This window comes from Benincasa hispida, chromosome 6 (assembly GCF_027475165.1).
Source record: "Benincasa hispida cultivar pf3 chromosome 6, pf3_genome.v1.1, whole genome shotgun sequence".
NCBI classification, from domain to species: Eukaryota; Viridiplantae; Streptophyta; class Magnoliopsida; order Cucurbitales; family Cucurbitaceae; genus Benincasa; species Benincasa hispida.
The window spans coordinates 47425457-47436558 of NC_143483.1; the positions used below are offsets into that span (position 1 = coordinate 47425457).

The following is an 11102-nucleotide window of genomic DNA, read 5'->3' on the forward strand; positions in this document are numbered from 1 at the left end:
TGGTTATTTAGTCACTTATATAAAGTTTAGAAATATGTTCACATTAGGTCTTTTCTTTTGCAAAGAAGTTGTTATTCTCATTTAACCAATTTTGATAAAATAATAACTTCTTCACCAAATTGACCCGTAGGGTCCAAAAAAATTATTTGTTAAAATGAGTAAAGAAGTCTTAAACATCAAATTTATATTGACATGGCGAAAAATAGAGAGAGGATCAACATCAATAAGTACTCATAAAGTCATAAGAAACAAAAAGATGATTGACAGCAATGTAGACACCTATATATCATAGATTGCAAAATGGAGCATATGATTTGTCCAAGGCCATTTTAAACTCTGGACCCCAACTAGATTGTGATGCAACAGCAAATCTTAAGTACCAATGAAAATTGCAAATCACATTCACATAAAGACTTTTGAGTTGAGGATGGTCCAGTAGAAGAGTAGAAAGGACCATTCAACTATCCTCCAGCATGTGGCAGTGCACTAAAACAACATACATCATAGGATAACTGAGACCTTTCCAAGGACCCTACTACCTAGGAGTCAATATACTAATCTTAGAACTCAAGGACACATTTAACTTCGTTGCGTGAGTAAGATATGTCAACATGCCATATTATGATCCCAAAAACAGAATAATTGGATACTTTACAGTGAAGATAAGCAGCTGGGTTGGCTTAAGAAGGCAGAGTTTGAAGGTGAAGTGCTTCTTCTCATTAAAGAAACGTCTGTCATTGTTTAAGGAAGTACTTTGAACGCAAGCTGTCGAGCATTTCTGCGTACTCAATTGGAACAGCCTCATCACAAAATACTTCATCCCAAATCTTGAGGAGATCTGTTTCACAAAGCACTAAAATTAGTGCAAATCAACGAAACATTTCGCCATGATAAGCCCTCAGATCTCTGATATTATTTGGGGGTAACTACGTGGATATACCTTTCAGTTCCTAACAAAATCTACGGTCTTGGACCTCAAAGTCTATGGGCCGAAATGTCAGGAAGCTCTATAACATTCAAGTTTCTATATAAATTTATCCAATAAAATATAAATTAGAGCATTTTGCATTCACCTCTTCACAGTGAATGTTTTTCATGCTTACCGTCTTCACCCTATATTGAAGATTGGTTTTAAATATAAAGATACAGGCTAGAATTCAGACATGTCATTACTTATTCAAGACCAGCATACAGCTGATAACAAAACAATAGGGGGTAATCATAATTCACAGCTCAAACATGAATCGATATGCCTGCATAGCCCATATTCAGCCTGAAGCATCGCGGTGCCACACAGGATATTGTTTTTCTTTTTATTGTTTGAGAAAAATTATTATGAAAAGAAAAGAAAGAGAAAGAAAGGAGCAAACGCAAAAGGAAGGAGTCCACCCACGGAGCCATAAAGAATACAAAAAACCTAGCAAAATTGACATATATCAGAGAAAGAGGAGTAATAAAATGACCAGAAGGCTTCAGAGTGAACGCCTATGTTGTTTAAGGACATAGTGAGATACACCGGATCAATCTTAACCAATTTTTTTTACCTAACAAATTTGCTTGCAAACGTAGATGCTAAACTTTCAACCAAGAAGGTTAGAAATATGGGAAAAAAGTAAATACCAAACGAAGGTTACCAATCAAGAAGAGGTAAAGAGGGAAGGGTTTCTACAACTTACCAAACTTTTCAGAGGATGGAAGACACATCATGAGTATGCTGAATCTTGGGACCTTGGCTAAATTTTCCAAAAAACTGATAGCCAAAGCCGGTTCTTCACTGCAAATTGGTAGCCAGTATGGTCTGTTAACCGTTGATGTTTTAAATCATATTCTAACTGTTCCTCGGGACAAGTTTGAAAATTTCAACTTACGTGAAAAACATAGCCACACACTTGACGATGTCTACTAAAATTGGAGCTGTTAATGCATTTTTGAATATCTGGGGCAACTTGGCTGGAGCAATGGCCTAATAAGGAAAACAATTACGTTAAAAAATAATAATAAAGAAGAAATAAAAACAGATAATAATAAATAAATAAATAAAGGGGGGCGGCGGGGGGGTGCTAATTAATTGCCAAGTATGTTGTGCTCAACGGATTTCCCAACACACTTATTTACTGCTATCAAAGTGGAATTCTTTGCTGCCAATGTCATGCCAACATGCAGAGTGCTCACCGCCACAAAAGTGAGAAGTCTTTTTCTAATACCCAGATATATCGGCTATTTGAATATTCAACAGGAAGAAAACGCAGAGACACCTATATCATATGTTATATCAGGTAGTCAAAACTAGCGTGTAAATTAATACACTCGGCAAGTGGCTCCAGGGCTCCATTGGGAAACAAATTGATGATATGATGAATAAAAATCAAACAATTGACTGACTGACAAACAGCCTTTCAGATGGCAGCACGCTTCTAATATTTATCAAACAATTTTTATATATATGCAACTAGTCTACAAATGTTCATATTATCTTGGATAGCCAAATGAACACAACACCAAGGACAGCATAGTCTGTCTATATTAGATTAGATACCTTTAAAAGACGAGCCTGCAGTCCACGATCACCAGAGAATCCTCGCCAAGAAACCTCAAATTGATAGGCAGTCGTTGGCGCTATAATGTTTTTTGCAGCTTCAACCATGCTTCTAGAAGCTGCTAAAGAAGCAAATTCCTGCACTGACGGCTTCAGTTCCTGCTTTCTTGGAACACAATCTCTCTGTAAAACATTGGCAGGAGCGGAATAGGTGTGAAAACAAAAGAATTTAGACATCATTGTGTCAAAAACAAACCATAGCAAAGTTACATAGGGATTAGGAATAGGCTATGGCATCCAAACGACCGTGAGCTGACAACATGGTTCACAAATTGGTAAAGGGTGAGAGAAAAGGTTAAGTAGAAGCCTTTTACCTTCCCATCCACTCACACTATGATTTAAAGTCCTTTAGGAACATTAGGACGTTGAATGGACGAGCTTCAATTTGACTAGTCAATAATCATGAAGGTAATCTATTGTCTCTGAATCTTCCTTGAATAAGGCTTGAGCTTGTCAGTGAGAGATCACCTTCAAAATAATCCCTCAAAGAAAGTTGACAGAGAGCACTCTTATTCCTAGCCCTCATTCCTAACTAAACATACAGTTGGCATTGAAGCTCATTTTGCACATAACTTGTGAGAAAATTGGTTATATAATATATCTGGCCTGCATCAGTCAATTTCAGAGCTAGAAGTCTCCTATTCAGTCAATTGTTATGTTACACCCGAACTTGTGAGAGAATTGGTTATATAATATATCTGGCCTGCATCAGTGAATTTCAGAGCTAGAAGTCTCCTATTCAGTCAATTGTTATGTTACACTCGAGAGAGCTCTTTTCAAACTACCAAACGAGGGGCTTACTTAAGTCACCCTTTGACAATCGACCCAAGCCTCTTCGATGACTCAAATTCCAATAGTCTAATTCCATATCCTAGCATGCCTTGATTATTATAGATTTTTTTTTTCTTTTTTCTTTCATTGAAAAAAAAAATGTGAATCAGAATGTGAACTCTTATGATAATGAACTTCTCATCAAATATCACAGATTTCTTAAATAGATCAATATAAGCATTAGGACTTCAGAACTTCTTCTACCCTTTTCTTTTTTTCTTAGTATAGAACGATTAAAGGAAGAGTTATAGAATGAGCTGCACAAAGCACAGGATGTGATAGGAACAGCCCAAATAGAAAAATAAGCAAATTTCTATTTGATTTCAATGGTGTTTTTTAGATGGATCCTGCAATGGTTTGCAAACAAGAAACCGATGGTGCAATCTTATTGCGTTTCTTTGGAACAAAATATGGTATATACTTAACTAACATAAAAATGGGAAAGAATCAAACGGCAGTGTACAAGGCAGGAAAAAGAGTTCAAACAGATATTTAGAGACCTCCAATTCCCCCGCATATGAACTTGAGTCTTTGTGAAAACCATTAGTTGCTACTTTTTTGTAAGCGATTTCAGCTCCTGTGCTTCTGTCCTCGTTTTCTTCTAAATACGCTGATGTCTTGGCGGCATTTTCCCCACCATTTTCCTAAGAACAGAGTCAAAAGCCTCAAACATCATATGGCTGATACCAAGCTTCAGAATAAGAATTATCATCTTTAGATTCATTGCCAAGGGGTGGGGGCGTTGCTCCATCATATTTGGTCAAATTTGAGGAAAGAAAATTAACACAAATACAGAAAAGGACACCACAGTCAAGATATGAGCAGTATAAGTGATTTATCAGCAAATTTTCTCTCCGTGAGAATTTCAACAAAGTAATACACTACACTACACCGCAGTCCTAGAAAAAGACAAATAGGACGACGGGGTTATAAAGTAGCAATATATTAGTTTATTATAGCAAAATATAGTTTCTAAAAAGCTTAAGAAACAAGATAGAGCGAGAAATCTGTTGAATAAATTATTAAAAATATAGGCCAGTTGGATCTTCACTGAAATGTTACATGATAATCATTTGTTTCTGTTGGTTTTTTTTTAAAAAATAAATCCGTGAGTGTTTTGCTCCATTTAGATGCACCTCAACTATTCTCTACATTTTTTAAAAAGGAAAATTCAGGATACCATGGGCAATAACGAATTAGAAACCTTTACATCAACACGTTCTCGAGCTGCCGATAATCCTGTCCTTGGTGTGCTGCTAGAGACAGGAGGGATGTCCTTGATTTTTGCTTCAGAGTCAGATTTTCTAACTGTCTCCTTATCTTTTGTGGAGCTTCTCGAAGCACCAGATGCCTTCTCAAGAATTGCCTACGAGATGGATAACATGTACAAGAAAAATTAAAGAAATCATCTTGTCAACATAACTCATCTGAAAAATCATAACTCCCTCTCCCACATTCACCAGTACATAGTTCAAGAGAGGCCCAGTATTTAAAAAAATCATCTGAAATACTAATGTTGCAAAACTTACTTTCCCAACAAAAGCTCTGAGCTCAGCATGTTGCTTCTTGATCTCCTGGTTGTGAGGCTCCAATCTCTGAGCAAAATCAGCATCTGCAATCAGTCAAATACATCAGTCAAATAAAAAGCATAGAAAGATCCACATGCAATTAAAATGCTTATTTTTTTACCCTCCAAGGCTTCTTTAGCCTTCCCAAGTTCCTTTCTAGCTGTTGCTCGGCGTGAGTATGCTTTAATATATCGATCATCTAAATTTAAGGCCTCTGTACAGTCATCCTCAGCCTCCTGATATCTGACTCAATGGAGGTGGAAACAAGAGGATAACAAAGAAACAAACAATTTAACACATTTAACAGTCATAGACTCATAGCTTGTCATATTAAGAGCACTATTTTATTGGCAAAACAGATTATAGCAGAAAAAAACAACTTGAAAACATAGGTGTATTATTTTGTTTCCAAGAAATGTAAGCTATAGACAGCCAAAAAGCAAAGACCCATTTTCAAGGAACATCAAAAGCAGATCCATACCTATGCATCTAAATGAAGAAAGCTTAGAATCTATGGGCTGAAACTTACCTTCTGATTTTTAGGTAGGCCATAGCCCTATTTGCAAAGGCTACAGCTGTTGGGGACAAAGCAATACTTCTTGAATAGCAGTCAATAGCTTCTTTAAACTTCTTTTGCTTAAAATACTCATTGCCCTGGAATACAAAGATATATCATACACACTGTGCAGTCAAGGGTCAAGTTCATTCATGGTTTACACCAATTATATCTCCATCATAAAAACATGAACAAAAGAATATAACCTACCTGTTCTTTCTCTGAAGCGGCATCAACAAAACTCTGATCAGTCTGAAAATTTCTTGATAGACGGTTAACAGCATCATAGTGCTTCAAGTAATCAGCTGCTGAAGCTTTTTCTGTCTGCCTTCTACCCTGGTTGGCTATGACATCACTTAAGGTGACCCTCGAATAATCCATAACAGTACTAATATTATTTCTCAGAAAATGTAACAAAACTATTCTCGAGAGCATCTCTACCAAGCATGAAGCCAATTTCATGAAGAGATAATTAAAATTATTATCTACATATGCACACTTGTAACAAAATTTAAACATCTTAAAGAATAAGCAGCTAAATCTAAAAATTATAACTTAACAAGATGTACCAAAACACTAGAACTGAGCACCAGGTTTTTCTTCAAAACGTAAACCAATATAAATATAAACATCCGAGATAGCAGTTTCTTGTTTTTGAAAATGTGCAGTTCACTATGCAGCTGAAAATTTGATAAGAGTAATACCTCCTTTTCTTTACTAATGGCCTGTGGCTTCAGTTTCTTGTCTTTTCCCTTAAAGGAGAGTTCCCAATCCTGCAAGTCATTCAAAAATCCCTGGAAATCCTGGAGAAAAAGAATGACCCCAAAACACATACAACTCAATAAGAAAAGCCAACAAAAGCAACCGTGCATTTAACTTAACACACCAAGAACGACAATTCCTAATCCCTATTTAAATATATTCAGCTCATTAATCACTCCAATGCAAGTGAACAGAACTGCACATAATCAAACCCCACAGAATCCCGATGTTCAACAAACCACGTGGTAATAGCCAAGGCAGCTGCATACTTAGCGAGTCCGCCTCGTTTCCACAGACAATGAATTATGCAGCAATTGGAAACTCAACTCAAAGCTACAAGTGCTATAACCAATTGGAAAAAAACTTCATTCTCCTCGTTTTAAAAGCAAAAAAGATAAAAATAAGGAAATAGAGCGTTTAATCTCTGAATTTCAGCAGATTGAGAAAAATGGCAATACCATAGGCTGATCGCGCCCGTGCTTGCCGGAGGAATCGGCCATGGAAGAGCAGAAAAAAAAAGCAAAGTGAAGACGAAGAAAGAGAAAATGGAAAATTGTAGCAGCTGGTAATCGAAAGAGCTTCTCGAAGCGTCCACCAAAGCCTTGGAGTCGGAGCCGTTCGCCGGTCGGAGTTTTCGCCGTGGATTCTGAAATCTGTAGAATCCTAACCGATTGGGCCAAAGAGAAAAAATAACAAAGCCCACAAACATAGGACATTTTGGGCTTCCTTCCCTTGGGAAATTGGGTCCTCCAGCATAAATTACCGTTTCATTCGAAAATATAGCAAACTCCGAAACTTTTTTAGTACACATTTTTTTACCTTAAATGACTATCTTATTACAAGACATTTTATATTCGATTTTTTTTTAACCATCCAAATAGATGAATTTTCTCTATTTTCAATAATTTTTCTTTCTCTTGCTTTTTATCATTTCATTTTATTTATTTTTCTTCTTTTATAAATATATTTAAATTAAAATTTATAATTGACATATATAATTAATTTTATTAATAATAATGCTCATTTAATAATTTATTCTATTATTGTGAATTAATATGAATATCATAATCTTTTCTTAAAAAAATTATGAATAATCATAATTATATTTATTTAAATGATAATATATATTTACCTCATAAACTATTATTAAAATTATTAATTAGTTTTTAAAAGATATTATTTAATTAAATAATAATAAAATAAGTTTTTTTTTTCAATTAAAAGAATCTTATACACTTTATACATCTAGTTTTAATCTATAATTATAGTTATTTTTTTTAATTAAATTTGATGATTTAAAATCAATTAGTTTATATCAACTTCTTTTGTGTGTGTATATATATATATATGGGGCTTATAATAGACATTAAATAATTAGTTAATTAACTCTTTCATTACTAATATTTTTTAATAAAAAATGATAATATAAATGTGCAATAAAAAATTAATTAATAGTAAATATACTAAACTGGACGGTGAGTGGGTAAACTTCATTAAATTTTAATGGCTTAAAATTGATTTAATGAATTAATGTGATAAAAATAAATTAACTTAACGAAAATTAATTTTTTTAATTAATTTAATACTTTATAATTGCATAAAAGTATAACGCATTCCCTTATATCGTATTCTCATTTTCATACATAACCAAACACATATTTGATTCTCAGACATCTTATTTCAAGATATTCTATTCTCAAGCATCATTTATTCCCGTGCATCTACAAAACCTTAATCAAAATGACCTCTTAAAATTTAAATTTCTTCAAAGATGATTTTTAGGATTAATTTTGGACAATTATACCTTTTTTTCATTTATTTATATTCGATTTTTTATATATTTTTTCCTAGTTTCGAAGCTACTTTCACGAGGGAGATGATATATGCATTTATCATAGAGAGAGAAAATGCATTTAATATGAGTTTTCTCATTTATCAATTGAAGAGAGGAAATACACTTATTTTAATATTTTTCCATTTTCCAATTTAGAAAAAAAATTATTTAATGAAATTTTATTTTCTATTTACGTTGGTTTTCACGTATCAACTTACTTGTTTTTTTATAGATTCATGGTTATTTTAAATATACCTTATAATATTTTGTTAGGTATTTAAAAAAATTCTAACCAATATTTTAAATATACTATTGTTTATAAATTAGAGATTGACTCAATACTTGACAATCACGTTATAAACCAATATATGAAATATATCACAGTATATAAATCTTCATAAATTTCATTTACGCCACAGTATATATATCATATATACCATTTAGGTAGTCAAAAATCACAACAATCAAAATTTGTATATATCATAATACATGAAGTCTAATTTTTTTTTTTTTTTTTAAAAAACTATCGTTTATATTAAATAAAGGAATACATATACCATAGTAATATCAAATTTCCTACCAAAGCTAAAAAAAATACATATATATCACAGTATATATAAAAAAAAGGAAAAAAAAAAACTAAAAGTTGAATCAGGTTCGTCGTTCATTTGCTCCAAGTCCACCATTATCTTTTGTCCGCTCTATGTCTACCGCTGTCGTTCGTTCAATCTAAGTCCACCATCATCGTTCGTGTCGTCCTGTGCTCGCCTCGTCGTTGGATCGTCCCACGCCGTCCATCATCCACCTGCAACTCATACCGATAGAAGGAGAAAAGAGAGGGAAGAGGAAGAAATGAGATTAAAACATGAGAAGAGAGAATATATGAATGCGAGAGAGATAATATTCACGAGGGAAAGAGAAAATGCATAGTGGAGAGAGAATAATATATATATATATAAGTGAAGACTATATTGTAAATAGCCATTGATATCAGTGAAAATAGGAAGACCAATAGATCATTTTTGTAAAAAATGAAATGTTCAAGACATCAATGTAATATAGACTTATTTTTAAGGTCTTTTATGTAGAAACCCCTGATTTTAAATGGTAAAATTACTAGAAAAATTTTCAGATATAGCAAAATATCACTAATAAACATAGACACTGATAGACATTTATTAGTACCAGTGATCGACATAGATAGTATTAGATACTGACATTTTATTATATTTGTAGATAAGTTAACCATTTTCCTACATTTGAAAAATAACTCAAATTTTTTTATAATTACAACAAAACGCATGGGATGCACGTAAATCCATTTTTTTATTAATCTTAAAATGCCGTTACAACTCATGTAATTAATCTATCTAACTCATAATTAGGGTTGTATCAATTTTCTCTTTCCATGGAGATATTTCGGTACAAATCTTAGTTTTAAATCTCCATTTAGATCTAAATAATATTCTTTCTAGGATTTCAAATTTGACAAGATGAATGACAAATTTTAATGTTACATTTGGAAAAATAAAAACCAAATAGAAACAACTTTCAATTAAAAAAATAATTATTTATTATTATGAATCTGCAAAGTCCAAAGTATCCGGTCATGTGTTATCACCCTTATTAAGATAAATTCTTAAATACATTTTAATTAAAACTACCTAAAATTATCAACATACCTGTAATGGGTCGGGACATATGTTAAGATATTCAAAATTTGAAACCCCCGTGGACGATTCATCCTCCTAAGAAACAAATTTTTTATTTCACATCAATCACTTCCATCCTTGAATGGATAACCAAAAGCTCTCCACTACCCCCTCTTCGATTTGTATTAAGATAATCCCCAAAATAGATTACCTTTCGATTATCAAGCTACTTAAGGGTGTTCTTGGGTTGGGTTGGAGGACTTTTTGAACCCAACCCAATTGTTCGGTTTGTTAATTTCTTCAACCCAAATAACCCTTTTTAAAAGATGAACCCAACCCAACCATGAAACATTTGGGTTGGGTTGGTTCGGGTTGATCGAGTTATTTCTGTTCTAAAAGAAAGTAAGTTGTTAATATGTAAAAAATTGATTTAATTATTTTTATATATTAAATTAAGATTAACAACTCAATTTTAATTTATATAATGAATATTTTATTTACAAAGTGCTAAAAAACTGTTTTTAGGAATTGTTGGAGAATAAATTATCCAAAAAAAATGATAAAACTTAAATAAATATATGTATATATGATTGTATCATAAGTAAAAAATATATATTGTAAAGTTAATAATAAGTTCAGGTTGGTTCATGTCATTTTAGGTGAACCCATGAACCAACCCAACCCACAAAAATTTCATTTATTTGAACCCAACTCAACCCAAACGCGTTTTGATTGAGTTGATCAGATTTTTTGAACACCCTTAAAGCCACTCCACGATAAACCAAAAAACTAAAAGCTGGATCCACCCAAACCGCAAAGGAAACCAAGCGATATTTGTAAACTTCATAATAAAAATCCACAATCCAAAGAGTGAGATTGTTAACTAGACGTGCTCCGATCATTCTTTTCAATGAAATCTTTAATATAAAACCTTCAAATTTTTAAAACATATTCATGAGGGGTTGAAAGACAAATCGAAGTTCCTACAAATTACAAAGTAACCGAGAAGCCTTACAAAAAGAAATGTATCGCATGCATTCATTTTTCATTTAATCTACATATGTTTGCCAAATGTATTTGACAGAAAATTGAAATGAGGGGTTATAAAGAAACTGGAGAAGATGGGGAGTATTTATCTTTGAGATTTTGGAGATTCAAAATACTGAATATTTGTTTGTATCATTTTAAATAAAAAAACACTGATAATGGTCGATATTTAAGAGATTCAAAACCGAATATTTATATTCCTTTAAAGGCAAGTTAACCCTTACTACTACTCAATTCCTCTTCATGTTAATAAAAA

The 11102-nt window shown here is 32.7% G+C and overlaps 1 protein-coding gene across 4 annotated transcripts; it reads right to left on the bottom strand.

Moving 5' to 3' along the window:
- Nucleotides 1-260: 260 nt before the first annotated feature.
- LOC150035719 (uncharacterized) lies at nt 261-7050 on the bottom strand. Of its 4 annotated transcripts, none has more exons than XM_090314461.1 (12): nt 6772-7050; nt 6256-6324; nt 5762-5887; nt 5525-5649; nt 5117-5238; nt 4957-5039; nt 4608-4793; nt 3928-4071; nt 2537-2719; nt 1869-1963; nt 1677-1774; nt 261-838 (listed from the first exon to the last, which is right to left on the bottom strand). In XM_090314461.1, exons 1-12 carry the CDS (start codon nt 7027-7029, stop codon nt 735-737), a joined length of 1593 nt encoding a protein of 530 aa, XP_090170587.1. In that variant the 5' UTR covers nt 7030-7050; the 3' UTR covers nt 261-734. The 4 variants fall into 4 exon arrangements, with proteins under 4 accessions (XP_090170587.1, XP_090170586.1, XP_090170585.1 ...); XM_090314460.1 differs by having other exon boundaries at nt 4638-4793; nt 6256-6354; nt 6772-7035; XM_090314459.1 differs by having other exon boundaries at nt 4632-4793; nt 6256-6354; nt 6772-7035.
- Between the last annotated feature and the right edge of the window lie 4052 nt (nt 7051-11102).